The 16,388-nt window shown below is 34.2% G+C and overlaps 2 protein-coding genes and 1 long non-coding RNA gene across 4 annotated transcripts in view; 1 reads left to right on the top strand and 2 right to left on the bottom strand.

Moving 5' to 3' along the window:
* LOC134269137 (uncharacterized) overlaps window positions 1–16,388 on the bottom strand; it is an 84,172-nt gene that overhangs the window by 30,895 nt on the left and 36,889 nt on the right. The window lies entirely within an intron of this gene.
* LOC134269133 (uncharacterized) lies at window positions 895–1,524 on the top strand. Its single transcript, XR_009992506.1, has 3 exons — window positions 895–935; window positions 1,300–1,368; window positions 1,478–1,524. It is a non-coding gene; the product is annotated as an uncharacterized LOC134269133 (long non-coding RNA).
* On the bottom strand, window positions 2,785–5,366 carry LOC134269132 (putative nuclease HARBI1). The gene is made up of 3 exons (XM_062751351.1): window positions 4,964–5,366; window positions 3,730–3,984; window positions 2,785–3,010 (listed from the first exon to the last, which is right to left on the bottom strand). The coding sequence occupies exons 1-3, from the start codon at window positions 5,323–5,325 to the stop codon at window positions 2,785–2,787; spliced, it is 843 nt and encodes a 280-aa protein (XP_062607335.1). The 5' UTR covers window positions 5,326–5,366.

Below are 16,388 nucleotides of genomic sequence, written 5' to 3'. Positions count from 1 at the left end.
CAAACATTAATAATCACTGAAATAAATTTTCTATCATATTAATGTCTAGTTAGCTCACATGAGCTGAAAGCTCAAGTGAGCTTTTCTGATCACATTTTGTCCGGCGTCCGTCTGTCTGTCTGTTAACTTTTCACATTTTCGACTTCTTCTCAAGAACTGCTGGGCCAATTTCAACCAAACTTGCCACAAAGTATCCTTGGGTGAAGGGGATTTAGGTGTATTCAAATGAAGGGCCGCGCCCTCATTCAAGGGGAGAAAATTGGGAATTAAAGAAAATTGGGTGGCATATTTAAAAAATCTTCTTCTCAAGAACCACTGTGCCAGGAAAGATGAAACTTATGGGGAAACATCTTCAGGTAGTGTAGATTCAAGTTTGTACAAATCATGACCCCCGGGGGTAGGGCGGGGCCAAAATGGCCGACCAAAGTTTTACATAGAAATATATAGGTAAATTCTTTAAAAATCTTCTTCTCAAGAATGACTAATTCATAATTCATCATAATTATATGGAAGCATGCTCAAGTAGTGTAGATTTAACATTTTTCAAGTCATGGCCCCTATGGGTAGGGCAGGGCCAAAATGGCCGAACAAAGTTTTTAAAGATATATATAGGAAAATTCTTTAACAATCATTTTCTGAAAAATAGCAAATCCATGATTGGTCATGGGACTACTTTTGGATTTAAACTTTACAATAAAAACCCTTTATACTTTTTCTTACCTTTAGTGCTCAGGTGAGCGATGTGGCCCATGGGCCTCTTGTTTTTGTTTCTGCTCTTTTTTTTTATTATTATTATTTTTTTTTTGTAAAGTGTGGTTAAAATTCTTCACTCTATAATGTCTGTTATTTATCTTTAATACATGTGTACATGTAATATACCTTTATTAATTTTCTAGTGGACGAGCCAGCGAAAGAACAGAGACAGTTTAACTCAGGTGATTTAAAACGTTTCTTTTATTCTAGTTGTCCTTAAATTAAGGTCCATAAACCCTCTACTTACTCATATAAAATGTTGCTTAAACCGTAATGATTTTCCAAAAGAAATGTATTTTGTAAGTATAATACAAACAATTATAGCATAACTTGCAAGGTAATATTTGACAAAAAAGACACTTCAACTTGGTCTTTCTATAAAGGAATCATAGACATTTATGTCATTAAGAGTATCTCTCTGTTATCAGAGTATCAATGTCCCTTAATATCTGGATTTTAGACAAATTGTAAAATTCATATAAATTTACCTGGCAAACCAATTCATGAATAAAGTCTCAAACTTTTTTTTTCTTTTTTTTGGTATAGTGATGGTTAAAAATCCTCATTCAGAGGTAGCCAGTACTTCAGGCACAGATCTTGGCAATAGCAATTTCAGTAAGTAAATTATAATTTTTTTTCGAATTTTGAGATCCGTTTTTTTTTTAATTTATCGGTAACAAATTATTTTAAGAATATCATACATGTTTCACTTTTGTTTTGACAGACAAGAAGCAAAGTAGAAAGGCACATGTTCAGGAGAAAGGGAAAGGTAAATTATTCATTGTATTGAATAAAGATTTACTTAAAGATGCAATTATTTCCCCTTTACTGTAAGATTCCTCTTGAGCTTTTTTTATACCCCCTTTTCCCTTCAAAGACTTCTTTTAAATTTGTGAATTTTGGGATTTTTTTTATGTATAATTAATGAATATGAATTTATTTAAAAGTTATGTTGCAAAAATGTTTTCTGCAATTTGGAGTTTAAAGTCTGCATACATGTTAAATTTTGCATGCTCTAATGCATTACGGTATATAATGAATTTCTTAAAGGTGACACGTCTGAGCTTCTCTCCATACAAAGAGAGATGGTGGAGTTGATGAGAGAGGATCTTGTCATCAAAAGGAAGATGCTGACATCATTCGAGGAGTTTGTTGCTCTTAAGAAGAAAAAACTAGACTTACATCTAGAAGATAAGGTCAATGGCCCAACTTATTTTGAATTATAAATATTGAATTATGACACTCCAAATTAGTTCCATTTTTAAATAACTTTTATCTGATTTAAATATTTATAGAAAAAAAGTGTGATAATGTTGTAAAATATTAATGCTTTATTTTACAGAAATGAAAAATGCATTAACTTAAAGGTCATTGAAAAATTGTTTGTATTAGTCTAAAACAAATCCAGTTAAAAACAGTTCTTTGTACAAATCAATTTTCTAGTTCATGAATATTAAAAAAAATATATTACTGTTACATTACGTTTCTTTTTCTTCCTGTAAGGATTTTATCATCAAAAAATTAGATACATGTACTCTGTCTAAAATTCCACTGATGTTTTATTAAAGTATGGCAAAGCTCTCCCAATTTTGTGACCCCAAAACCCGAGCACAGCTAAAATTTAACAAATATCATTATTTTATAGCAATTAATTAAAGTTACTGTCAAGTTCATCAATGCAAATAATTAATACTGACAGATGTGAAAGTCAATCTAATTAAAATTAGATGTATGATCCGCTCGCATACTCGCTACACCAACATCTAACAACATCCCATAAAAGGTCACGTCAGAGTTCAAAATCTATCAACCAATCAAATTGTCGCTGCAAAATCATCGCATATTTGTTGACGTAATTGAATCTAATAATTCTAGGGGTGTTTCGAATTTGACCTTTGACGTGACCCTCTATGGGATGTTGTTAGATGTTAGTGTAGCAAGTATGCAAGCGGATCTAAAATCTAATTTTAATTAGATTGATGTGAAAGTCATCGATAAAAAAGTGGAAACATCTAATTTCTTCAACTAGCTTCAAGCAAATAATTGGACAAGTCTTTCTCTTTGCTGGGATCCGTCCCGATCAATGTTAATCTCGATGTCATTCTCAGCATCATCCTGTGGGTCCTGGCAGCAGTCAGAGGCCAGTAAAGGGATCTTTTTGTCTATACACCAGTTGTGAAGTTTTATAGCAACACTTATGACCTTGATGCATTTATGGGGTGCAAAAGGCAAGCAACCTCCTGTCTTGTGCAAACATCTGAAAATGTAAGCATTTTTTAAAATAAGATTTTGTACAAATGAAGAACCAAGCCTTTCCCCCAGAGGAGATAATTACAAAATAATGAAAAAAATTATGGCATCATTGAAAAATATTCTAAGAACCAATTGACCAGAAAAAGATGAAAACATTCTCAGGTGGTGCAGTTTGAAACTTGTTCAAATAACATTCAGGTATCATGGAGCCACAATAGACTATGTAAGTTTTACATATGAATATATCAGAAAAATATTCTCAAGAACAGCACATCTCTGATTGGTCATATTTATATGGCATCATCCTCAGGTGGTGTAGATTCAAGTTCAAGTCATGACCCCAATGGCCTTGGGTAGGATACCATGGAGCCACAGTCAAACTTGAAGGGTTAAAAGTCAGTTTGTAAAAAAAATATATACAAACTTCCTAAGTAAGTGTTGATTCGATTTCGTTCAAACCATACACCCTCTCCAATTTAGGAGTAGGTCGGGACCACTTATTCACCTAAGCTTTTCTATACTGAATTAATGTTTGCAATTTTCCTCCCCAAGGGGAGATAATTAGCCACACTGCTCTGTTCCCTTGTTCTTTTTTAAACTCGGAAAGTAATAAAGTAAAAAGATAGTGATGGTTATGCATCAGTTGGATAAAATAGTTACTGTAATGCATTGATTAAATGATTTAGAGTTTACAATGTTCCATGATAAAATTTTTTTTTATACCTGAATCTAGACTTAAGGACGCCGAACGCCCTTTCAACAACTATCCTTGTTTGACTGTGAGCCCTGTTGTACTTTTCTTCTGCCTCGGTTTGAGGGTTATTCTTCGGCGTCATCAAGAAGGACTTAAGGGCATAGCCTGAGTCGCCAAGTAACCATCCAAGAGGTTGATTTTGTAGGAGCTCATACAGGCGACACTCTCGAAAAATGAAGCTGTCGTGCACTGAGCCAGGCCACTTGCACACATAATTTGTGAATCTAGAAAATAGATTATACGTTATATTTTATCTTTTTTGATCACCTTGCTCTGATCAATCAGGTGACCAACTGCTATCTTTAAATTTTTCTTCTGTTAATTTATCATTCTTTATATGCATTTATAAATATAAGTGTTAAAACAGGACCCCCCCCCACCCCACTTTCATTTCCTGTGAAAATTATCAAGAAATAAAGCTCTTAATGGGTCAAGAACAAGGACAGTGACTTTGTCATGTGTTTTTGAGAAAGTTATCTTTCTTTTTCAGTAAATTTCTTTCGATTATAGGTTTTAATTATACCCAGGTGACTGTTAAAGTCCTTGGGCCTCCTACTTCAATACTATTCAAACTCTTAAATAAATGGTATATTTTGAGTCAATCAATGGACCAAAGGAAATAAATAATTTAAAGGAAATATCCGAAATGATGAAAATTATAAAATGAACAAAATCATGTTTATCAAGTTACCTTAAGGTATCCGACCCATATTAGGATAAAAATTTTTAATCTTAAATATCAATTGTTTGTAAAATATCCCAATATTATTTTACAGCATTTTAGAGTTAGAAGGGATTTACCAAGAGAAATTTTCAAAAATTATATTACCTAAGGAGAAATTAATTATTGAAGATTGCATTGAATTCTATGGAAGGAAGTAAGTTTTTTAAGATAAAAAAGTAAATACTTCAAATATCAAAAAATGCTGTGGTGGAAAGATGTATTTGATCATTAGGAAAAGAAAAAAAAATTAGAAATAATTTTTTTACCAGACAGATTTTTTAAAATTAAATTTTATTGCGTAAAATCAAAGGGAGATAACTCCTCAGGGGCAGGAAAAGGTCATAAAGTAGGACATGCCCAACTCATACATTCTGATACTAAAAGATGAAAATTAGTTCTAACTACACTGAGTATTCAGCCCATACATATCTATAAGACATTCAATTCCATTTAATTTTGGGCTAATATGGATCGGATACCTTAACGTTGCGTCGACGACCCCCTGGACATTAAGGGCATGAAAGCCCTTCCTGCATACAAATGCAAACTCATCTTCTTTTGGCGATAAAATTGGGACCAGAGTGCCATCAACAGCTCCTATTACTCCGGGAAAATTTGCTATGTTGAAAAACTTTGTTTTAGTCTTGATGATTTCCTCATTTGTTGTGGGAAACTTCACATTATTTAGTTCAGAATCTAAGGCCAGCAAAACACTCCCAATAATCCTTGAGACCGTAGGCTGTGATATTCCGTGTAAATCTGCGCATTCTGACTGGAAATCTCCCTTTGCTAGGTAACGCAGACACACCAATAACTGTTTAATAAATAAAATAAAATTCATGGAATTTTGGTCCCCCGCTTTCGGTGTCTTTGTAAGTGAGATGTCATTTTTTATGACATGTGTGCAATATGAACTCCTTATCATATGTCATTTATTTAGAAATCATCACTGAACTATAAGGTCAAGGTCAAAGGGTTAAAGTTCTTGGCATCCAATGAAAAGTCTTCTCACAAGGTTTAAGTTTTTTCATAAGTACGAAAAATCTCCAAGGTCAATGCCAAAAGGTCAAATTTGGTGTTACCCAAAAATGTCTTATTATAAGGAATCCACATGTGAAATATTAAAGTCATACCCGTGATAAAAAAATTATTTAGGAAAAGGGGGGGGGGGGTCCTCTACCTACATATCCACAAAAATACTACTAAATTAATAACTAGATAATTCTTTAAGATATTTTCTGATAAGAGAGATAACTTTCTGAAGACAATTTTGATAAGATAGTTAACTCTCCGAAGACGTTTTCCACGAAATTCAATAAGTTACCATGTTAGATTTTACAGATTTCATTTATCAAAACAGCTTTCTAATCCAATTTTATCGAATCTGTTCAATTATACAAATTATGCTGATTTCTAGTTTCTATTACCAATTTTTTTTTTTTAATTATTTATAATAGTTAACTTCCAACATTTAAACCTAGTTCGAATGAAAAATTGACATATTTCTATCTCTTAACCACAGGCCTACAGATCGCTTTGGTCCGACCGACATGTATAATTTTTTTTTGTACATGTCAATCAGATCAAAGCGTTCTAAAGGCTAGTGCTCTTAACGTATAATTAATTTTATTGTTATGAAAATTTTATATGCATAATTGTTTATAACCATATGTAATTAATAATTTGTTTCATAGAAAAAAAAATATTTTCAAGAGCGACAATAAAGATAACTCTTATTATTTTATTTAAAAAAAAAACTAACTCTTTAAATAGAAAGGGTGGTGTTAGACATTATTCTTCCTTGATGGTGAGTTTCAATAAACACAATTGATATTATTTCACCTTATTAATATTTAATTTCTCATCTATTATTTTGTTGTTTATAGTCAGGTTAGGGCGGATATGAAGAGAATTTTTTACGTTTTGAATTCGAAAATATTTACAAAACATTAAATTTTTTTTCAACGTTGTTTACACAGGAACCCGACGTTTCTTATTTTTTTTTCAATAAAAACAATATACCAATACAAGGGCGGATCCAGAGGGGGGGTCCAGGGGGTCCGGACCCCCCCTTTTTCGCGGACCAAAAATTTTACAAAACACATAGGGGCCTATTATACTATATTTATCACATAAACGTCACGTTTCAAAACTACACTGGGGTGGTTATGTACGTGATTATCAATTTCATTAATTTTGATACAAATACCCCAAACTATGCTTAAACTCTCAAGTTTGTGAACGGCACGGTGTAGGGGAGGGGTCTACCATTGAGTTTTATCTTTAGAGAGAGTCAGCTATTAATATTCCTTTTAAAAGGGGGAGTCCAATTTTACTTTTTTTCCTTTCTTTTTTTTTTTTTACAATTTGTAGGGAAAAAAACAGGTTGGGGTGGTTCCCTACCCTCCCCCATGTAATGTACATGTATATTTTTAAAGTAAAATAAATTCTAGATAGGCCTTCATGTGCGGATACCCCTTCCCCCATTTTTTTGGTTATTTGTGCCTACGAAATAAAAAAATGTATTTTCAAAATTGTATATCCTTGTAGCAAAGAGAGAATTATAACTGAAAATTAATGTTAGTAATATGCCTCTGCTGGTGGACTTTTAGTCCCCGAGGGTATTCATAAGCCCAGTTTTGTCTAGTAATCCAGTGCTAGCATGAAACGGATATATAAATTGTAATGTGATAAATTTTAGAAATAAAGGACCCCCCTCAGGCATAGCTCTGGTCCTTGTTCGGATTTTGGCTCATGTTCGGCATTTTCGATCCATGCTCGTAGCTCTTTATCTTTTTAAGATTTCCAATAGTTTTGGTCTGAGCATCACTGAAGAGACATTATTTGTCGAAATGCGCGTGCATAAAAGTTCATACCGTTCATTTCTTATGATAAATACATGTATAGAGTTTTACAATATTTCTGTTAGATCTGTCACTCCAGTATAATTGACCAGAAAAGTAAATGTCTAAAGTTGATAGAGCAATTCGCTATGGATATTTGGGACTCTAGGCCTGATCAGAACAGTGTGATACTGGGTTAATATCAAACAATTGTTTTGTATTATTAGTCTCCCTTTCTCGCTTTGCTGAGAAGAGGGAGGGGTGCTAGTTTACTCTCGGTCCATCTATCCACCTGTCTGTCCTTCCGATTGCGATTTTCCGGATTTTTCTTTGCACTGTGCCTTGAATACTCACAGAACAAGTATATTCATTACGTTTGACATACTTTTGACTGAATTATATTACCGTTAGGGGACTTTATTTTGCTAGTTTTGGGGAAAAAGTTATTAATTTTATCATAGACTCTTACTTACCATGATTGCCTATTCTACTTTCCCGTCTACAATTTATTTGATGATATTTGAAAATGTAAATGTAGTATATCTCCGTTTACGGCTGAATATATCAAGTTTAAAAATTTTGCCCGCAGGATGGATCTAGGCAGTTGGGTGAAAATTGGGAGCGGTAGATGTTGCAAACAGTACCTAATAGGTCAGAATGTTGGACCCCCCCTTTTACAAATTCCTGGATCCGCCTATGCCAATATTAGGCAGGGAAAATTTTTCTCATTAAAAGAAAAATAAGTAACGTCAGGTGCATGTGGTTGTTTATATGCGTAAGTATGCCGTCGTTTAAAAAAAAAATCACAGTGAATAAAATTCTCTCTCTCTCTCTCTCTCTCTCTCGATGTATATATACATATATAATAAACGGAAGTCATAAGAATTAACGCTTGCGGCTTTTCAAGTCAAGTCAAGTCAAGTAATTTTTATTTATAGTCTTTTGCAAATAAAATTGCTTATAGTGCATATAGACGTATTATTTGTATTCCTTTAAGTTATTTTACATGCAACTTTTTTCTACACGGCTTTCTTCATGTTTCCCGCCTGTTTTCGCCATCTCCTCATATTCCGTTCTGTGCAATATTCAATACAAACCGGGGTAGGGGAAGTGCTAAATTTTTTTGATTATGATTGATTTTGAGATTTAGGTTAACGTAACAAATACTTTTGATAAAACAAAGACACACAAAAAGGGGGAGGTATATAGGAGACATAGAGAGGGTTGGAGGATGAGAATTTTGTTTGAAACTTATTTAGTCCTGTTACATGTAAAACAAATATTATTTATAAAATATGATATGTCAATGAAAAATAATTATAAATTGCGCCATGTGATATCCTTAAAAATGTTCTTTTTATATTTGTTTTTTTACCTGTGTGATATCAGGAACAGCACGGCTTCGAGCTGTTGGTCTTTGTAGTCTTCTTTTAACTGAATTAAGGAGCTCTACTATCTCCTGTCTCGGCAAACGGTACCGAGCTATTGTGTCAAAATCGGACAAATTGTCTAAAGGATTTGTCCGATCTCTGAATTTCCGTGGTCGCGGGGGTTTCCTTCTTCTCTCGCTTGCAGCAGACATAATCATAAAAGTTGCAGCCATATTGAAATCGTAACCATAGCAATATAAGACTTACGTCTGCTCAAGACTAGACGTAAACTTACGACAAGAATATGACGTAACGTCAATCGTACGATTTTTTGTGAATTGGCAAAATCTTACGAAAAAATCTTACGACCGTCTTACGACTACGTTTAGTCGTAAGTTTTTTTGTGAATAGATGTCCAGGATAGTAATTACTACGATCTATCATCTCTGAAAGTTTCATTTTGATATCTTTTACCGTTCTTGAGATAATCCGTGGACAATATGTCATTTTAAAATCAGGAAATGTCCCCTAACTTGGCACCGGAAGCGAATCTTCAAAAAATCTCTCGGATAAAATAACTTCAGATAATAACACAATGTTCCGTAAATTTCATGAAAATCCACCCAATAGTCTTCGAGAAATCGCGTGCACAAAATTAGATGGGCGGAAAAATAATAGTAATAATAACTAGATACGATCTCGTTGCGAGCAACGAGAGGTCTTCCGTCCCATTCAGGAAAACAAATCCTCGTAAAATCGAACTGAAAAGTGTTTTGAAATTTTGGTCACAAGGAGGATTGAACCCAGGTCGCCAACGTGAATGCGCTTTTTTTCTCTTTTATCCCCAATGCGCAAACCATTAAGCTATTGGGAACACTGCTCTTAATATACGTGTGTACTTTTGCAACAGTATACCTGTCTAAGAATTATAAAAGGCGGATCACTATTAATAATTTCGCACCAAACGCCACGAGTAAATATTTGCGCCTTTTCTTTGGATTGATCTATTAAAAAGGTGTGATAGTTTCAATGAAAGTAAATAAATAAACCGTTCTTATCGCCTTTATTTTATTTCAAAGTTAAGAAAGTTTATTTAACACATTATACACATTACATATCGTACCCAGCCCAATTACACTAAAGCAGTGAAACGGAAATTAAGTTTTAAGATTGACACGTAATTACAACGTACTACTACGTGAAAGTCCTAGTAGTTTTTTTACTTTTCATGTATCCTTATGTCAGAATGGTTTAATCAAACGCTCAGCTGCCTTCATAAACCCCTACTCGCGAAATGGCGGAGTTGACAGAGGCAGACGCCATCTTGGACCCGCTTCAGATTTTCAAATATTAATATCTAGACTTCAGATTAACCAATATTCAAACAACTTGTATAGTAAGCATCAATGGAAGGGTTTCTATTAATATTCCAAAAATCAATAAAAAATATTGAAAAACAAAAAAGTTAGAAAATACGATTTTTTCAATTCGCTTCTACAAACGACAGGAAGTACCGACGACTAACAAAAGGTCGCGTCCTGGATAGTATATTTCACGATCTATAATCTCTGAAAGTTTCATATTGATATCTTTTACCGTTTTTGAGTTTAATCGTGGACAAAATGTCATTTTAATTTCAGAAAATTGTCCGTAACTTGGCACCGGAAGTGAGTTTCTAAATTTTCTAAATTTTCTCTCGGATATAATAAATTCATGTAACAACACATCTGTCCTGAAAATTTCATGTAATTTCATCCAGTAGTCTTCGAGAAATCGCGTGCACAAAATTAGAAAGTCAAAAAAAATAAGAATAATAATAATAACTAGAGCAAAGATCGTTACAAAGCAACGAGTAGGTCTTCCGTCCAGTTTTGACCGGAAGCGCCGGAAGTGACATCAAAAAAGAAAGCAATGAGCTAAGTCATCTCCAGTGACTTTATAATTTCAATTTTGCATCAAAAACTTTCAAAATAAGCTATTTTTGGCTACTTCCGGTTTGACCCAAAGACATATGTTATCCAAAAACTTGTCAAGAACGGCAAAAATACGCGTTTTCCGACTACTTCCGGTTTGGCCGGAAGTGACGACGTCGGACGTATTTTGACGACTCCAGTAGATAAAGCTTGACATTTTGAACAACTTTGCTTCTTTGACATATTACAAATTCTCAATACTTTTTGAGATATTAAGGAAAAACTTTCGGCCCCTCTCAGCCATTTATTATAGGGGCAAGGCCCTTATCGTTGATATCCTTTGAAAGATCGTCACATTCTCTACAACTTTTGTTCTATATGTCTTAACAAAATATTTGTAGATGAAAAGATATCGAAGAAAAAGTGTTAAAAATTTTAAAATTCTCGATATGCCCCTTTTCGGACCATAGCGAGTGACGGCGTGCAGCACTTTCGGTGAAAATGAAAGACCCTCCAACTCCTTAATGGGGACGTTTAGCGAAAAATGGAAGGCTGCATATTGTTCAGAACTTTATTTTGAACATCTTTTATTCAATATTACTTATCAAAATATTTCTCATTTCGAGATATGAAACGTCAAAAACTGAGTATTTCGACCCCTTATGGCCCCTAATTATGTACCATATGAGATTAAAATCATAATATATAGTTGTAAATGGTTGAGATAAACATCTTTGCTTCAGTAATGTATCACAATATATTAACTGCTAAAGAGTTATCGATTGAAGACTTTTGGCCCCTAAATTGAGTGCCCAGCCCTTTTTTCTTGATTTCATCTTAAAGCTCTTAAGATTTTGAACACTTTTTGTTCAACAACTATTCAGAGATTCTAGTTCGTTTTCGAGTTATTTGTAAAAGAAATATTGAGGGGCCGACCCTTCAACTCCTTAATGGGGATGTTTAGCGAAAAATGGAAGGTTGCATATTGTTCAGAACATTATTTTGAACATCTTTTGTTCAATATTACTTATCAAAATATTTCTCACTTTCGAGAAATAAAGCGTTAAAGATTTAGCATTCTGGCCCCTTGTGGCCTCTAATTAGGTATCATACGACATAAAAATCATAAAAAATAGTTGTAGATTATTGAGATAAACATCTTTGCCTCAGTAATGTATTACAAAATATTAAATGCTAAAGAGTTATCGATTGAAGACTTTTGGCCCCTCGTGGCCCCTAATTTGAGTTCTGAGCCCCCTTTTCTTGATTTCATGTTAAAACTCCTAAGATTTTAAACACTTTTTGTTCAACAACTATTCAGAGATTCTAGATCGTTTTCGAGCTATTTGTAAAAGAAATATTTAGGGGCCGACCCTTCAAATCCTTAATGGGGACGTTTAGCGAAAAATGAAAGGTTGCATATTGTTCAGAACATTATTTTGAACATTTTTTGTTCAATATTACTTATCAAAATATTTCTCACTTTCGAGATATAAAGCGTCAAAGATTTAGCATTCTGGTCCCTTGTGGCCCCTAATTATGTATCATACGACATAAAAATCATAAAATATAGCTGTCGATTGTTGAGATAAACATCTTTGCTTCAGTAATGTATAACAAAATACTGACTGCTAAAGAGTTATCAATTGAAGACTTTTGGCCCCTCTTGGCCCCTAATGTTAGTGCCCAGCCCCTTTTTCTTGATCTCATCTTAAAGTTCTCATGATTTTAAACACTTTTTGTTCAACAACTATTCAGAGATTCTCTTTTGTTTTCGAGTTATTTGCAAAAGAAATATTTAGGGGCCAACCCTTCAACTCCTTAATGGGCACGTTTAGCGAAAAATGAAAGGTTGCATATTGTTTGGAACATTATTTTGAACATCTTTTGTTCAATATTTCTTATCAAAATATTTCCCTATTTTGAGATATTAAACGTCAAAGATTTAGCATTTTAGACCCTTGTGGCCCCTTAATATGTAAGAAATGACATAAAAATCATAATATACAGTTGTAGATTGTTGAGATAAATATTTTTGCTTCGGTAATTTATAACAAAATATTGACCGTTAAAGAGTTATAAAAAAAAAAGACTTTTAGCCCCTTTTGGCCCCTAATGTGATGAGTCAGCACTTTTTTCTTGATATCTTATTAAGGATTTTGTCATTCTGCACAAATTTTGTTCAGTATGTTTTCACAAAATAATTATACTTTAAAAGATATGATGCAAAATGTCTTAAAAAATCAGTCATGATTCGTGTCCTAAATTTTGACCCCTACCGAGCTTCCATACTAGGCACTTCCGGAAAATATCATGACCCAGGTGCAACATGGCAACATGTCCTCTAACATCCCTGAAAAATTCAGCTTTCTAGCTTGAGCCTTTTTTGAGTAACGTGACAGACACGGAGGTCCTCTAAATTTTGATCAAAGGGCGATAACTCTCGACTGAAAAGAAATTTCCGAAAAAGGACATGCCGGAATTAACTTCAGATATCAATGCATCAACAATGAAAAATTGGATAAATCGGTCGAGCCATCTCCGAGAAATCCTCTGCACAAATTTTGTAAGAAGAAAAAAGAATAGAAATAATAATAACTAGAGCAAAGCTCGTTGCAGAGCAACGAGTAGGTCTTCCGTCCTGTTTGACCGGAAGTAACCGGAAGTAAATTTAATTTTGTACAAAAATGAGTAATAACGCCCCAAAATGCATTAATCACCTTAATTTATGTTAATTAGTGTAAAAATAAGCTTTTTTGTGCTACTTCCGGTTTGACCGGAAGTGACAACGATGGACGGAAAAATTATTTTCCATGCTCCCAGAGACATATGTTACCCTAAAACTGGATAAGAACAGCAAAAATACGCGTTTTTCGACTACATCCGGTTTGGCCGGAAGTGACGACGACGGACGTATTTTGATGACTGCAATCGATTGAGCTTGACATTTTGAACAACTTTGCTTTTTTGACGTATTACAAATTCTAAATACTTAACGAGATAAAAAAGAAAAAAGTTCGGCCCCTCTGGGCCCTTAATTTTAGGGGCCAGGCCTTTTTAAAAAATATCTCTTGAAAGATCGCGGAATTCTACACTTCTTTTGTTCTATATGTTTTTACAAAATATTTCCAGGTAAAAAGATATCGTAGAAAAGGTGTTAAAAATTTTGAATTTTGCGATACGACTTTTTTCGGGCCGTAGCGTGCGCCGACGTGCGGCACTTCCGATAAAAATGAAATACATTCCGCAAATCTACAGACATAGGTCTACCAGACCTGAAAGTATCATGTGTCTATCTAAAGCCGTTTAGGAGAAATCGTGCGGACAAACTGGCCCTTAAAAAATCATTGAATTGCTAATAACTTCGGACCTGAAGTGACGTCATCAAAACAGAAAAAAACGCATAAGGTTCAAGTGATGTTACATAAGTCCTGAAAGTTTCATGGAAATCCATCGAGCCGTTTTCGAGAAATCTCGTGCACAAAATCGGTAAGAAAAAAAAACAATAATAACTAGAGCAAAGCTCGTTGCAAAGCAACGAGTAGGTCTTCCGTCCGGTTTTGACCGGAATTGCTGGAAGTGACATCAACAAAAGATAGCAATGAGCTAAGTCGTCTCCAGTGACTTTATAATTTAAATTTTGCATCAAAACCTTCAAAATAAGCTATTTTTGGCTACTTCCGGTTTGACCGGAAGTGACGACGACGGACGGAAAATTAATTTTTATGCTCCCAGAGACATTTGTCACCAAAAAAATTGTCAAGAACGGCAAAAATACGCGTTTTCGGACTACTTCCGGTTTGGCCGGAAGTGACGACGCCGGACGTATTTTGACGACTTAAGCAGATAAAGCTTGACTTTTTGAACAACTTTGCTTCTTTGACGTATTACAAATTCTCAATACGTTTTGAGATATAAAGAAAAAACAGTCGGTCACTCTAGGCCCTTAAATTTAGGGGCCAGCCCTTTTTTTGAGATATCATTTGAAAGATCTTTAAATTCTACACTTCTTTTGTTCTTAATGTTTTCACAAAATATTTTCAGGTTAAAAGATATCGAAGAAAAGGTGTGAGAAATTTTGAAATTTGAAAGGTCTATATTCGGGCCATAGCGAGCGCCGACGTGCGTCATTTCCGGTAAATTTGATATACCTGATGCACCTCTCCAGACATAGCTCTACCTAGCCTCAAAGTTTGAAGTTTCTATCTAGAGCCATTTTTCGGGAAAATTGTGGACAAAATGACCCTTAAAAATCAGAAAATCGACGATATCTCTAGACCGGAAGTGACGTCATCGAAACGGAAAAAAAACGCATAAGGTTCAAGTGATTTTCCATACATCCTGAAAGTTTCATAAGATTTCGATGAGCCGTTTTCGAGAAATCGCGTGCACAAAATCGGTAAGAAAAAAAAATAATAATAAAAGTGAAAAAGAAACCGAAGAAAAACAATAAGGTCTTCCGCTGAAGACGGAAGACCTTAATAAAAGTGAAAAAGAAACCTAAGAATAACAAGAAGGTCTTCCGCTGAAGACAGAAGACCTTAATAACTAGATGAGATCTCGTTGCGAGCAACGAGTAGGTCTTCCGTCCGATTTTTCGATAAGATGAGATATGATTTTGACTATGATCTTTGTTACAAAATAGAAATATCAAGATTTCTCTCACTTGATTAAATTCTTTTGATTTATTCAACAATCTCAAATACTTATAGATGAGAGTGATTTGGCCCCCCTCGGCCCCTAATTTGAGGGGCCAGACCCTTTTCTTGATTTCAAATGAAAGGTTTCGTGATTTTGAACTCTTTTTGTTCAAGACCCATTCACAAATCTCTTTTCGTTAAAGAGATATCTTGCATGAAAATATTAAGGGGCCACCAATCCAAGTCCCTGATTGGGCCATTTCACAATAATTCAAACGGTGCATATTGTTTGGAACATTATTCTGACCATCCTTTGTTCAACATTACTAATATCAAAATATTTCTCCTATTCGAGATATAAACCGACAAACACTTCATATTCTGGCCCCTTGTGACCCCTAATTTCGTAATACATTATTAAAATTTTATACTATGTTGTTGCAATTTGTTAAGATGAATACTTTTTAATCAGTAATATATTACAAAATATAGATCATTAAAGACTTATAGGTGAAAGGCTTTTGGGCCCTCTGAGCCCCTATTTTGAAGAGTCAGCCCCTTTCTCTTGATATCAAATAAAAGGACTTTTAAAAATAAAGAGAGTTTTTGTTCAACGCTTATTCAGAGATTTGTGGAGATATGCTGAATGGAAATATTTAGGGGCTACCCCTACACGTCCTTAATGAGGCCATCATTTTAAACAAAATCACAGTATGCATATTGTTTAGAAGATTATTCTGACCATCTTTTGTTCAATATTGCTTATCAAAATATTCCCTCTTTTTGAGATATTAAGCGTCAAAGATTTGACATTCTGGCCCCCTGTGACCCCTTATGACGTAACATATTATCTCAATTTTATAATATATTGTTGCAAATCGTTAAGATGAATATCTTTGCTTCAGTAATGTATGACAAAATATTGATCATTATAGAGTTATAGATAAAAGACTTTTGGCCCCACTTATTATTAGCCCTTAATTTTAGGGGTCAGCCCCTTTTTCTTGATATCAAATGAAAGGTCTTGTCATTTCAAAGATTTTTTGTTCAACACTTATTCAGAGATTTCTTTTCGTGGTGAAGATATGCTGAATGGAAATATTTAAGGGCCATCGCTGCAAGTCCTTAATGGGGCCGT

This window comes from Saccostrea cucullata, unplaced genomic scaffold (genome assembly GCF_032062105.1).
Source record: "Saccostrea cucullata isolate Sc308-1 unplaced genomic scaffold, CSIRO_AGI_Scuc_v1 ctg2354, whole genome shotgun sequence".
NCBI classification, from domain to species: domain Eukaryota; kingdom Metazoa; phylum Mollusca; class Bivalvia; order Ostreida; family Ostreidae; genus Saccostrea; species Saccostrea cuccullata.
The sequence above is the reverse complement of the archived record's forward strand: the minus strand, read 5'-3'. Positions and strand labels throughout refer to the sequence as shown.

Excerpts from the sequence above, each read along its gene's own strand:
- LOC134269132 (XM_062751351.1), bottom strand. The coding sequence starts at position 5,325 with ATGAATTTTATTTTATTTATTAAACAGTTATTGGTGTGTCTGCGTTAC. Across the intron at positions 3,985-4,963 it reads GTCGTCGACGCAACGTTAAG|ATTCACAAATTATGTGTGCA; the intron begins GTATCCGATCCA and ends TCTATTTTCTAG. Across the intron at positions 3,011-3,729 it reads GTCCTTAAGTCTAGATTCAG|ATGTTTGCACAAGACAGGAG; the intron begins GTATAAAAAAAA and ends TTACATTTTCAG.